The sequence below is a fragment of the Lepisma saccharinum genome, chromosome 1 (assembly GCF_977018435.1).
Source record: "Lepisma saccharinum chromosome 1, izLepSacc3.1, whole genome shotgun sequence".
Classification (NCBI taxonomy): Eukaryota; Metazoa; Arthropoda; class Insecta; order Zygentoma; family Lepismatidae; genus Lepisma; species Lepisma saccharinum.
Window position 1 is genome coordinate 118,502,069 of NC_139229.1, and position 13,968 is coordinate 118,516,036.

Below are 13,968 nucleotides of genomic sequence, written 5' to 3' on the forward strand. Positions count from 1 at the left end.
TCCCACCACACCACAGAAGAGCACCAGTCCTCGGACAAAAGATGCCCCCAGCACACTGACATTCCTCACCCCCCTCCACCCACTGACTGCACCTCCGTCTTGAACCTTTCCAACCACAACATCACAACCACCGAAATTGACGTTCTTTCCAAAGGTCTTACCTTCTCCCCAGCCGCCACCCCTAACAATATCCGGCTACTATTTGACATACAAACCTTCGCCCGCAGACTTAGGTGGACGTATTTTTGGGCCAAGAATCCCCCCTCCAATGCTAATCCCTCAGACATACATCCCAGTCTCCTCCAATTGTGCCCCCCTCCCCCCATGATCCCCCCTCCCTTCCCAACAACCACCCTCTTGAAAGATACATCACCTCTGTTGTCAACAATGTTTCTGACAGTACATACCTCCAAAACTCCTCTTCCCACCACAACCTAACCCCAGCCCAACACCAAGCCCTCCGGTCCCTCCGCAACAACCCGGACATCAAAATCCTCCCTGCCGATAAAGGATCCACCACAGTAGTCATGAACTCCTCTGACTACGTGGCGGAAGCCTCCCGTCAACTCTCTGATTCATCAACCTACAAGCCCACCACGGTTGATTCATCTACCACACACCTTGACAAAATTCGGGATTTTGTCCTCTCCCGAGGACCCCCTGAAGGCCTATCCAATTCCACCATCTCCTCACTCATACCTGACAACTCCCACACCCCCACTTTCTACCTCCTCCGAAAATTCACAAACCGAACAACCCCGGGAGACCCATTGTGTCAGCTACAATTCACCCACTGAACGCATTTCAGCCTTTCTAGACTCTCACCTCCAAACCCTCGTCCAAGCCCTGCCCTCCTACCTCCGTGACACCAACCACTTCCTTAACATCATCCAAAACTTACCACCCCTACCACCTAACACCATCCTCACAACTGTTGACGTCACATCCCTCTACACTAATATTCCCCATGCCCATGGCCTCCGTGCCACAGAATCATTCCTTAACTGCCGACCTAAACCCCACAATCCCAGCACTCACTTCCTGATACAACTAGCCAACCTTGTGCTTACCTGCAACAACTTCTGCTTCGGTGATCAACATTACCTGCAGATACGTGGCACAGCCATGGGTACCCGCATGGCCCCCTCTTATGCCGACCTGTTCATGGGCAGGCTGGAACAGGAATTCCTTGACTCCCAGCAACTGAGACCACTCCTCTGGCTCAGATTCATAGATGACATTTTCCTCCTCTGGACACATGGTGAACCCTCCCTCACTACATTCCTAAACCAACTTAACGACTTCACCACCCTCAAATTCACCTGGTTCCATTCAAAAGACCAAGTGACCTTCCTAGATGTGGACATCCACATTGGGGGAGACCACTTGGAAACTTCCATACATATTAAACCGACCAACCACCTCCAGTATCTCCACTACTCCAGCTCACACCCCTACCACACCAAAAAAGGCATCCCATTCTCCGTTGCCCTCAGAGGCCAGCGCCTCAACTCATCCCCCTCATCCCGCCAAAATTACAACCTACGCCTGCACCAAGCCCTAACCAACCGTGGCTATCCCTCCACCCTCATCAACAAACAAATCACCAGAGCCAACTCCCACAACCGCACCAAACAACCTAAAATCAACTCTCCAACCCTGATCACCCAATACCACCCCCATATTACGAAAATCAGACATACCCTCCACTCCCTCCTCCCCATCCTGCACAGTGATCCTGATACCAGGGACATCTTTCGGGATAAACCCAGGGTCATCTTCCGTCGCCCCCCCAACCTCCAAAACATCTTGGTCCGAAACACTCCCACCCCATCCACACCACTCCCCCCAGCTCACAGGTGCAACAAACCCAGATGCAAGACCTGCCCCATACTCATCACCTCCCCCACCCTCCTGATCTCCACAGCGGCAGGCGAGTTCACCCTTCACCCTAAGGGCACCTGCCACTCATCCAACCTAATTTACACCCTCATCTGCCAAATCTGCGGCAACTTCTACATAGGCGAAACCTCCACCCCCTTGAACCTAAGGATTAATATTCACCAAAACTCCGATTTCACTGTTGCCATCCACACCAACAGCCATAACACCACCTTCAATAACTGCTTCCGTGTTGCCATCATCCATCTTTTACCCCCCCCCCCCCCGCTCTGACACATCTTTCCGCAGGCGCTGGGAAAGGGCCTACATAACAGGCACGCACGCCACTATACCCCCCCGGACTCAACCTAGCCAACCAGTAACCCTTTCCTCTCCTCCCCAAAATTACCCACTCACCTTACAGTAAACACTGGTGAAAGTACTTCTCGTAATCTATCAACTGTTTCTGGCAACACTGATCGTAGAGACGCTACGGTCAGTATTCTGTGCCTCTTCTCTTCGTAACGCCGATCTTTCTTCTTCAACTTGAAAATGCGACATAGATCGCGAAATATAGAATAATTTCTCTTCGTGTGGTAAGTGTTTACTGTCTCCTTCATCATTAGTGTTTATCCGCCCTTCTGGCACCTTTTCTGATCCTATTCCTGTGTTTATATATATATATATATATATATATATATATATATATATAGATAGGATAAATGGAAGGAGGGCCACAAGGGCTAAATAAAAAGTGAAAGAGGAGAGAGGAAACACTCACCGGACAAAGAAAAAATTCAAATTTTGGTGATGGTATGTCACATCTTCAGGAGTAGCGAGACGTTGTAGAACTAAGTGACAACACCTGCAGTGTTGCCAGGTCTTGAAAAGAAAAAAGTGTTGACAGTACCACAAAAAAAAAATTATATTTATACATACCATAGCATCACGAAAATTTGAATTTTTTCTTTGTCCGGTGAGTGTTTCCTCTCTCCTCTTTCACTTTTATGTATATATATATATATATATATATATATATATATATATATATATACACACACACACACACACAAATAATGAAGGAGACAGTAAACACTTACCACACGAAGAGAAATTATTCTATATTTCGCGATCTATGTCGCATTTTCAAGTTGAAGAAGAAAGATCGGCGTTACGAAGAGAAGAGGCACAGAATACTGACCGTAGCCTCTCTATAATCAGTGTTGCCAGAAACAGTTGATAGATGACGAGAAGTGCTTTAACCAGTGTTTACTGTAAGGTGGGTGGGTGGTTTTGGGGAGGAGAGGAAAGGGTTACTGGTTGGCTATGTTGGGTCCGGTGGGTATAGTGGTGTGCATGCCTGCTATATAGGCCCTTTCCCATCGCCTGCGGAAAGATGTGTCAGAGCGGTGGGGAAGGGGGGATAAAAGATGGATGATGGCAACACGGAAGCAGTTATTGAAGGTGGTGTTATGGCTGTTGGTGTGGATGGCAACTGTGAAATCGGAGTTTTGGGTGGAGGAACGGTGATTATTGATCCTTAGATTCAAGGGGGTGGAGGTTTAGCCTACGTAGAAGTTGCCGCAGATTTGGCAGATGAGGGTGTAAATTAGTTTGGATGAGTGGCAGGTGCCCTTAGGGTGAAGGGTGAACTCACCTGCCGCTGAGGGATCAGGAGGGTGGGGTAGGTGATGAGTATGGGGCAGGTCTTGCATCTGGGTTTGTTGCACCTTTTGAGCTGGGAGGAGTGGTGTGGAGGGGGTGGGAGTGTTTCGGACCAAGATGTTTTGAAGGTTGGGGGAGGGGTCGATGGAAGACGAGCCTAGGTTTATCCCGAAAGATGTCCCTGGTATCAGGATCTCTGTGCAGGATGGGGAGGAGTGAGTGGAGGGTATGTCTGATTTTCGTAATGTGGGGGTGGTATTGGGTAATCAGAGTTGGACGGTTGGTTTTGGGTTGTTTTGTGTGGTTATGGGAGTTGGCTCTAGTGATTTGTTTGTTGATGAGGGTGGAGGGGTAGCCACGGTTGGTTAGGGCTTGGTGCAGGCATAGGTTGTAGTTTTGGCGGGATGAGGGGGATGAGTTGAGGCACTGGCCTCTGAGGGCAAGGGAAAATGGGATGGCTTTTTTGGTGTGGTAGGGGTGTGAGCTGGAGTAGTGGAGATACTGGAGGTGGTTGGTCGGTTTGATGTGTATGGAAGTTTCCAAGTGGTCTCCCGGAATGTGGATGTCCAAATCTAGGAAGGTCACTTGGTCTTTGGAGTGGAACCAGGTGAATTTGAGGGTGGTGAAGTCGTTAAGTTGGTTTAGGAATGTAATGAGGGAGGGTTCGCTATATATATATATGTATGGATAAAAGCAAGGAGGGCCAAAAGGGCTAAGTAAAAATCAAAGAAGGTAAAAGGAAACACTCACCGGACAGTAGAAAAATTCAAATTTTCGCTAATTTCATAGCATCATCGGTGTGAGAAGAAATAGACTGGCACTGAAGAGTTGCCAGGTCCCCATCGAAGAAGAAGTGGTGCGTAGAATGAAATAAACACTGTTTCATCACCAGGCTCGTCGTAAACTGTGAGTGTGTGGGATTAGCTGGGAGGGTGGGAGAGATGGGCATTACTGGGTGGCCTTGTTCAAGCCAGGTGGAGGGGTTGCACTTATGGCCAATATATAGGCTCTCTCCCATCTTTTGCGAACAGAGGTGTTGGCTGGTTGGGGTAGGAGATGGATAATCGCTACCTGGAAGCAGTCGTTGAAACTGATGTTGTGGTGGTTGGTGTGGATGGCGACAGTGAAGTCCAGGTTGTGGGTGGAGGAGCGGTGGTTATTGATGCGGAGGTTGGGGGCCTTTGATGTTTCCCCCAGGTAAAAATCACCACAGATGTTGCAGGTGAGGATGTAGATAAGGTTTGAGGCATGGCAGGTCCCTTTGGGATGGAGGGTAAATTTGCCAGTGGCCGTGTGCACCTGGAGGGTGTGATAAGTGATGAGGATGGGGCAGGTCTTGCACCTGGGACAGTTGCATTTATGGGCGGGGGGGTGTTGGATGTGTGGTGAAGGAGTGTAGTGGACCAGGATGTTTTGGAGGTTGGGGGGGCTTTTTAAAAACCAGTCTGGGTTTGTCGGGAAATATTTTTTGGTTTCCGGATCACTGTGGAGAATTGGGAGAAGAGAGTGCAGTGTGTGCCTGATTTTGTTGAGGTGGGGATGATATTGGGTGATGGGTTGGTGGGTTGGTGGCAGCAGGTTTCTTGGTGGTAGTGGTATCTGAGGCAGCTCACGATATTTGCTTGGTGACCAGGATGGAGGGATATCCACGGTTGACCAGGGCCTGGTGTTATAACCCCCCCGGTTCCTGCGCCACTGACCCTATCTGATGAAGTATATTGCTTACAAATAAATGTAATTAGCAAGAAGCGACATCAAAATTTCAAACGGGACAGGAAAAGATGCAATCTTATTGATAAATTACTCTAATAGCTTGGTCTCTTCACGGTGGCTTGTGGCCATGTTGGTTAAAGGCCAGCTTTGTAAGCTGAAATCCTAGGTTTGAGTCCCCGTGTCTCCAAAATATTTTTTCTTACCAAATGGGTGCTACATAATGTATTTTATTCTTGGCACACCAATTGCAGCCTGAAACTTTGTTCTTTTTTGCATCCCAATAAGAAAATATGTATTGAAACTATTACTCGTTCAGAGAACATGACTATTACTCGAGACTACTTGAAATTGAAATTTTTTAGTTGCTGCTAAGCCTCGATATTTACAACAAGTGCTAACATTGAAGAGAAACTAAAGAAGGACTAAATTTAAATGGTGTGACTCAGTTGTTAGCATATGCAGATGATGTAGACTTACTGGGGGATGATGTGAATACAATTAAGAATAATGCTAAAATATTTTTCAAAACTGCTAAAGAGATAGGTTTGGAAGTTAACAAAGAGAAAACTAAATATATGCTTACAGGGCGAAACCAAGTGTTAGGTAATAATCAAAATCTAATTATTGATAACAACTCGTTTGAACCAGTTTCCAAATTCAAATACTTAGGAGTAATATTAACAAATGAAAATTATATTAAAGAGGAAATAAAAAGTAGGCTCAATTCAGGAAATGCATGTTACTTCTCTCTTCATAAACTTTTATGTTCTCGTTTAATATCTAAGAAACTAAAAGTTAAAATATACAAAACAGTAATTTTGCCTGTAGTATTATATGGGTGTGAAACTTGGTCCCTTACATTGAAAGAGGAACATAAATTGAGAGTATTTGAAAATAAGATCCTTAGGAAAATCTTTGGACCTAAAAGGGATGAGGAGACAGGTGAGTGGAGAAGGTTACATAATTTAGAACTACATAAATTGTACTCATGTCCAGATATTATTAGAATAATTAAATCAAGAAGACTTAGGTGGGCAGGCCATGTGGCACGAATGGGAGAGGAAAGAGGAGTTTACAGGATTCTTGTTGGGAAACCTGATGGTAAGAGACCTGTAGGAAGGCCAAGACGAAGATGGAGGGACAACGTTGAGATGGACCTAAAGGAAATCGGTAGGGATGGGAAAGAGTATATAGATCTTGCTCAAGATAGGGACAGATGGAAGGCCTGTGTTGCTGCAGCCATGAACCTTCGGGTTTAAGAAGGCTAGAGAGTTAGTTAGAGAGCTAACATTGAAGATTGTTGTGTGATAAAACACACCATTAATATTCTCAAGAAGAAAACCATTGAAATGAAATGAGTAAGTTGTGAGGAACATCAGCACATGTATTTTAAGATGTTCAGTCATTCACATACATGTCACGCCTAGTTTTATACATAGATAGATAGATATTTAGAAGTGATCCACTCGATGAATGCTCGCACCTTAAGAGTAATTTTCAGATGGGAAAGAAAGAAAGCCTGGTCCAAATTGTAATGTCAAGATGTGTGCAGATTGTAGATGTTAAGATTATAAACAAACAGAATTAATCAGTAACTACAATTATTTACCTAAACATCACTCATATGGCACTCAGAATAGAGCTCTGTAAAATATGTCTTTTGGATAATTAGCTGGTTGAACTGTTTTCAAGGTGCACTTTGAGCGAAACATCTGAATCCGGACTGCAATCTAATATTAACAACAGTACAACCATTGCAGTATAGAGAGATGAAAGGGACAAATATGTCGTTTCCATTCACATTATACTACGCAGGTAACGTCTGGGGTAACTTATCGTATGAATTGGTTTTAAGTAAATTCGATGTTACATTCCATGGAATGTTTGTTTCCTTGTTACGAACTATCTGAATAAAAGCTTCCTCCTGTCTTTTGGTATTCGCGGGAGCTGCTTTAGACTGCCAAGGTGAAGTATTCACCATGTTCGAGTAAGGTAAGCACCAGTGACGTAGTCACGTGAACCTGTCAATCCAGCTGTTTCTTCTCTGCGACCGAGAAGCAGAAACAATTCATTTTGCTTTGGTATAAATTAACGAACTGCAAGGGTCGCAAGTTTGAACCCTGTCAGGATCAGAATTTTTTTCATCTCTTTATTTACGTGTATCAAGATTCGAAAGTAGATTTTGATATTTCAGTTTATTTTGGCAATCGATGTATAATATGTAATTTTGAAAACTGCCAACGTTCAATTCAATAGCAAACATTCAGATGTAAAAAAACATGGTGCTAATGGGAAACCTATATTTCTGCACTTTTAGAGGTTACATAGAGAAGGAAAAATTATACAGTTATTTCAAATATCTCTTGATTTTTACAGGGACACGTGGCAAAGTGATTTTTTTCAAAACGTGTCAAAAGTCTGTGGATACATCACACTCACACTTCAATTATACTCGGGACGGGACTCACAGTTGCAACTGAGAACTGATCCACTATGTACCTGCCACCTGCTATCGAACCCAGAGCCAGAGCCACACTATTACAACGGGACTAATTTACAACACAACATACGAAAGTCTCTCTCTTATGTCACAAAATTTGTCAATTTCTAATTTAGCTCACAATTAAGCTGGAGAACTATAAAATTGACTGTCCAAACAAAAATGAATTAAATTAATCATTTTCCAACAACATAAAAATAAAATAATCCACATTTCTAGATAAAAAAGAGACAGGCAAACTTTCCATCAGGTTTATGAATTATATAGTGGTCGAAAATAGTGTTTTCTTTTTAAACAAACACTACTAGAAAGCAGTTTTGGTCGAGAATTTTAGTTAAAAGTAGGTTGTTTTTTTTTCTCATTCTTAGTAATAACTCCTGCAACCGGATCAAATGATATTCCTTGACATTTACAAAATTACAGATTTAGAAGAGAGGGTTGATCCAAACACTTACTCGTGCACTATGAAATAACTCAAAACAGCTAATCATCCAAATACATATTTTACAGCTCTATTCTAAGTGCCATGTCAGCGATGTTTATGTAAATAACTGTAGTTACTGATTAATTCTGTTTGTTTCTGATAATAACATCGCCAATCTGCGCACGTCTTGACTTTACAATTTGGACAAGGCTTTCTTTCTTTCCCATCTGAAAATTACTCTTAAGGTGCAAGCATTCATCGAGTGGATCACTTCTAAATATCTATCTATCTATGTATAAAATCTATGTATAAAACTAGGCGTGACATGTATGTGAATGACGGAACATCTTAAAATACATGTGCTGATGTTCCTCACAACTTACTCATTTCATTTCAATGGTTTTCTTCTTGAGAATATTAATGGTGTGTTTTATCACACAACAATCTTCAATGTTAGCACTTGTTGTAAATATCGAGGCTTAGCAGCAACTAAAAAATTTCAATTTCAAGTAGTCTCGAGTAATAGTCATGTTCTCTGAACGAGTAATAGTTTCAATACATATTTTCTTATTGGGATGCAAAAAAGAACAAAGTTTCAGGCTGCAATTGGTGTGCCAAGAATAAAATACATTATGTAGCACCCATTTGGGAAAAAATATTTTGGAGACACGGGGACTCGAACCTAAGATTTCAGCTTACAAAGCTGGCCTTTAACCGACATGGCCACAAGCCACCATGAAGAAACCAAGCTATTCGAGTAATTTATCCATAAGATTGCATCTTTCCCTGTCCCGCTCGAAATTTTGATGTCACTTCTCGCTACTTACATTTATTTGTAAGCAATATCCTTCATCAGATAGGGTTCATATGCTGTACACATTGCTGACAAAATACAAGTGAAGTTTGTGCATGAAAATTAATGAAGACTTTGGGAAATCATGCTTTTGTGGAAGGTTAGTGTTTGCAACCCTAAATGATAACCATTCTCTAGTTTCCGTCAATATAGCAGATTCTGCTATGTGACGACAAATCTCATAAACCAACGGCACATAATTTTTTTTTTTATTTTAAACTATTTATTTCAAATGAAGAGTCATTATTCTGGAATCTACGGAGACATTCATTCATTCGGTAAGAATTTTACGAGAGTCACAATTCTATTTTTGTGTTCCATTACGAAACCAATGAGCACGTGTAAAACAAGTAAAGCCCGACAATTTTTGTTTTACAAGAATTCCATTACTGTTAAAGTTAAATCAGAGGACAACCATTGACTTATTTTTAATAGCCTGGATGACTGATGTGGGGAAGGGGTACCTCCTCTCATGTGCCCCCCTGGCTGTGACATAAACTCTTCTTCCTTTAGGATTTCTATTATTTTTCCCATCACATATTCAGTGCCAACTTTGCAATTCTGTTTGCCAAAGTGTATGGGGAAAGAGTAAATTTATTCTTCAAGCCTTGTCCTGGACTAGGATAACGCTATTTCTGAATATTTTTTTTTGCATTCATTTTCAGGAATTGCAACAGCACTATTTTTGTCTCACTTATTCTTATTGCATTTTTTCCTTTTCGTTATTTAGTGTTGCTTTTCTTCCATTTTCGGCTACTCGCGACGATGGAGATATTAAAAAAGAACACCCATGCTCAGGCCAAATTCGAACCTGGGGCCCTCGCATTCTAATGAATTGTGTTAACTACTTCGTCACGAACATAAAAAATGTGTTTTTTTTTTAAAATAAATTTCAGGAATATTTCACATTTACATTACTTTGATTGTAAACGTGGAAGAAGTGAAGTGTTCCCCTGTGCTTAGCACCATGCCGTGAAGGCATATAGAGGGTGTGGGGGTAACGCCCCACACTTTCTTGATCTGGTCATGAGTGGGGGTGATGTGTTCAGCATCACACCCCTGACCACCTTTACCCCTAAGGGTTTCCCCCAGGTACCCATGTTATTCGATGCTGGGTGGGCGCCGGGGCCGCTTCCATCGTTAGAAAAGTTCCCGGATTTGAACCGGCCGGGGATCGAACCCGGGACCTTTAGCATGGTAGTCAGACGCATTACCGACTGAGCCACCACGGCCGCTTGTAAACGTGGAAAATCCAGTTCATTAATATTTACGCTGCAATCTTTCCGTTAGGCCTTGTCTTCGAGTCTGAGAGACACAAAATTCCCTGCATATGTTTAAATTGATTGATAGTAAGCAACACTGCTGCTTTCCGAATACTTACTTCGGCTGTACTTCCGGCCACGAAGCTGGACTTCAACTCAAACGAGTGTGCCACTTTTTGTGAACAGAAGTATACCAATATAATATCAATATATAAAATCCATTAATACTGATATTGTAAGGTTCGACATTTGGAGTATGTGTCACTTTATATGAACAGGAGTGTAAAAGGGTAAACTTTTCATGAGGACCCTGAATGTTTCACTTTTACGTACGATGTTGATAGGCTGTGCTTGGAAAAACAAGTTGGGTATTAGAAAATTATTTGTGAGAACTAGTGTACATGAATTAAACTTCTATATTCAATAAGCATTTAAAAAATGACAGAATGGTACATTTTGTTACGTACTATTTATATAAATATCAAATCAATAGAATAATCAGCAATTTTGATAATAGAATCATCTGTACTGAAATGCCTATATCACCTGACACCAATACAACACTACAGACCCATCCCTAGTAAAAACTAAAGAAAATAATTACGAACACACAATAAACACTATTCTCATTTCATGTATCATAAGCCAGCAGAGTGGTTAGCACATCGTGCTACGATGCCAGAGGTCCCGAGTTTGAATCCTGGCTTGGACATGGATATTTGTGAGTGTCCATTCATTAATTTCATCATATAATCACTCATTCCCATATTCGTAAATTAGCCAAAAGTGGCACAAAGAGCAAACTAAAATAAAGCAAATCAATCAATCATGTGTCATAATACTAGGGAGAGTAAAAAATGATCCACACTTTTCACCATAACTTTCTTTAGGTTGGTCACACTCTCTTTAGTACTCGTGTGCTGAAAGGTGGTACTCTTGTGGTTTTGTAGCCAAGGTTTCATGTTAATCACTCCATTTTTCTATCTCTTGTGAGGGAGTAAATATGGCCACGCTGCTGACAGTGTGCACCAACGGAAAGCAGAGATCAGAGATCTGAACCTTGTAGTGGATGATTTCGCACACAGAACCGTGACTAAGAATGGAGTGCACAGAATTTTCAAAAGATGAGGGGGTTATGTACACTTTTTTTAGTAGTCTGTCCCATGTACACTTTTTTTTTTAGTAGTCTGTCCTCATTTTGCCGTCTTATCCTGCCTTCGACGTTCTTTTTGCAGAGAGCATGACGTCCTGTGACCCATTTGTCATAATCATCTCTTGTTGATCTTGAGCTTGTTGAATCTTCCTGTCATTGGTCGATGATTATTGTTCTACCTTGGTGCACACTGCCATCAGAGCAGCTATTATTTTCTCTGTTATAAAAGAAAGAAAAATGGAGGGATTAATATGAAACCTCGGCCACATAACCACACGAGTACCACCTTTCAGCACACTGATACTGAAGACAGTGTGACCAACCTAAAGAAAGTTATGGTGAAAGTGCAGATAATTTTTGACTTCCCCTCGTACATTACCAGGAAAGCTTGAAACATATGAAGATAGTCTTGTTAAGAAAATTACATGTGTAAGGGGTTAATGTTCATGGAAAACATACGAACCTCTTGTAACCAAAAGTCATGGTTGGTAGTTTCTTTTATCTAAGTATTACTTAGGCCTCTCGGATGGCATAGTGGTAACGTTGTTGCCTTGTAATCAAGGGGTCCCAGGTTCAATACCCAGTGGAGGCACATAGTGGTTCAGATCCCATTTAAAACCAAAATTCTAAATATTACTCATAATTATCACTTCTTGAAACATGTTTTTTGTGCTAAATTACATTGAATGATTATCATTGCAGACAACAATGAAAAGTGATATGGCTGTGGAATTGCAGCTGGACGGAGGCATGGACATTAAGCATCAGGTTATATGGTATAAGATTTAATGGTGTTGAATTTTTAAATGTTTACTTGATTGTTTCATAGATTTTTTATTGCTGATAAGAATAGTCAAAGAAGGGTGGATGCATACATTAGATAAGGGGAATACGTAATGAAATCAGAGAATGTGCCCATTGTTGTGTGGTTTTTCACTTTGTGATGAAGTTGTTTTTTTTCACGACTTTCTTTTGTATGCACTTTGTTGAATCATGATTTTAGTAAGGTTATATGTAAGTTGTATATAAATAAGGTTTGCATGTTCCTATCGTTATCATAAAATCAATACTTTTCCTGTAAACAAGTCACAATTTAATTTTAGCTTACTATTCCTTGACATTATAATGTCCTAAAATTATGGTGAGTAATTGTTTCATGATGTTATTAATGCTAGAACAGATGGTTACATCATGAAATTTGTATGCATTGAATATAAAGAGAAAGAATAGAAAAAAAGTTTTTTATGTGAATTCTACATCAAGTCAATTTGTTTTGAAAATGTAATACATACAAGTTACCTGTGTAAAAAAATATTATGTATGTATAAACTACATTATCAGTTGTGTGATCTTTGCTATTTTGCACATTTTAGTACAATGGAAGTGTGTAATTTGTTGCAAATGATACTATATAGATTTGTTTCTACATGTAGTGAATAAACTGAGGTGCAATTTGGTTACATTGGACCAATTCCTGAAATTGGATACATTTCTCCTCTATACATATTGTACGAGGGGCGATCAGGTTGCTCTGACCCTAACATAGAAAGAGCGGCAATAGAGTTTCAATTTTATTTTTATTTTTCAACATACTCCCCTGCAACTCCAATGCACTTCTCCCATCGGTGCTCCAACGCGTGGATACCTTGCAAAAAAAATTCTTCCGACTGGTCCTTCAACTATGAGTCCACAGCCCTTATCACCTCAGAATCATCAGAAAATTTTTGCCCACGAATGTCATTCTTCAAATGTTTGAACAAATGGAAATCACTGGGGGCCAAATCTGGGGAATAGGGTGGGTGGGGCAGCAATTCGAACGATGCATCTGCGATAGCGGCCCTCGCAATGCGTGAGGTGTGGACAGGTGCATTGTCCTGGTGAAGGAGCACACCACGGGTCAACATCCCACGCCTCTTTTTCTTGATGGAATCACGTAATTTCTTGATTAGGTCACTGTAGTATGTGCCAGTGATGGTTTGGCCTCTTTGTAGATAGTCCACAAGAAGGACACCCTTGCAGTCCCAGAAAATTGAGGCCATCACCTTCTTGGCTGACGTTTGTACCTTGAACTTCTTCGTTGGTGGAGAATGTGGGTGTTTCCACTCCATGCTTTGTGATTTTGTTTCTGGGTCGAAGTGATGGACCCATGTTTCATCCATAGTTACAAATCGGGCAAGAAAATCGTCTATATCAGCACGAAACTTGGCAAGAAGTTCTTGACTGATGAGCACTCGGGTGCACTTCTGATCTGGGGTGAGGTTTCGAGGGACCCATCTTGCAGCAATTTTTTTCATTTGCAATTCCTGGGTAATTATGTTTTGCACAGTGCCATATGACAGGCCACACATATCAGCAACATGACGGATAGTGACTCGACGATCCTTCAGCACGATATCGTGGACTTTGTTAATGTTTTTGGTCGTCATGACAGTTTTTGGTGCTCCACCTGCATGTTCATCCTCACACGACTCTCTCCCACAATTAAATTCACGACACCATCTCTTCACCATATTGTAT

General features: G+C 41.6%; 1 protein-coding gene across 2 annotated transcripts in view; it reads left to right on the forward strand.

Annotated features, from left to right (window-relative positions):
• The window catches only part of LOC146000163 (putative helicase mov-10-B.1), a 111,142-nt gene extending 97,926 nt beyond the window's left edge, over positions 1 to 13,216 (forward strand). For both annotated transcript variants that reach the window (XM_083137505.1, XM_083137511.1), the window contains exon 20: positions 12,154 to 13,216. In XM_083137505.1, coding sequence (XP_082993631.1) covers positions 12,154 to 12,170 — 17 coding nt within the window. In that variant the 3' untranslated portion in view covers positions 12,171 to 13,216. The remainder of the gene's footprint in view (positions 1 to 12,153) is intronic.
• The last annotated feature ends 752 nt before the right edge of the window (positions 13,217 to 13,968 follow it).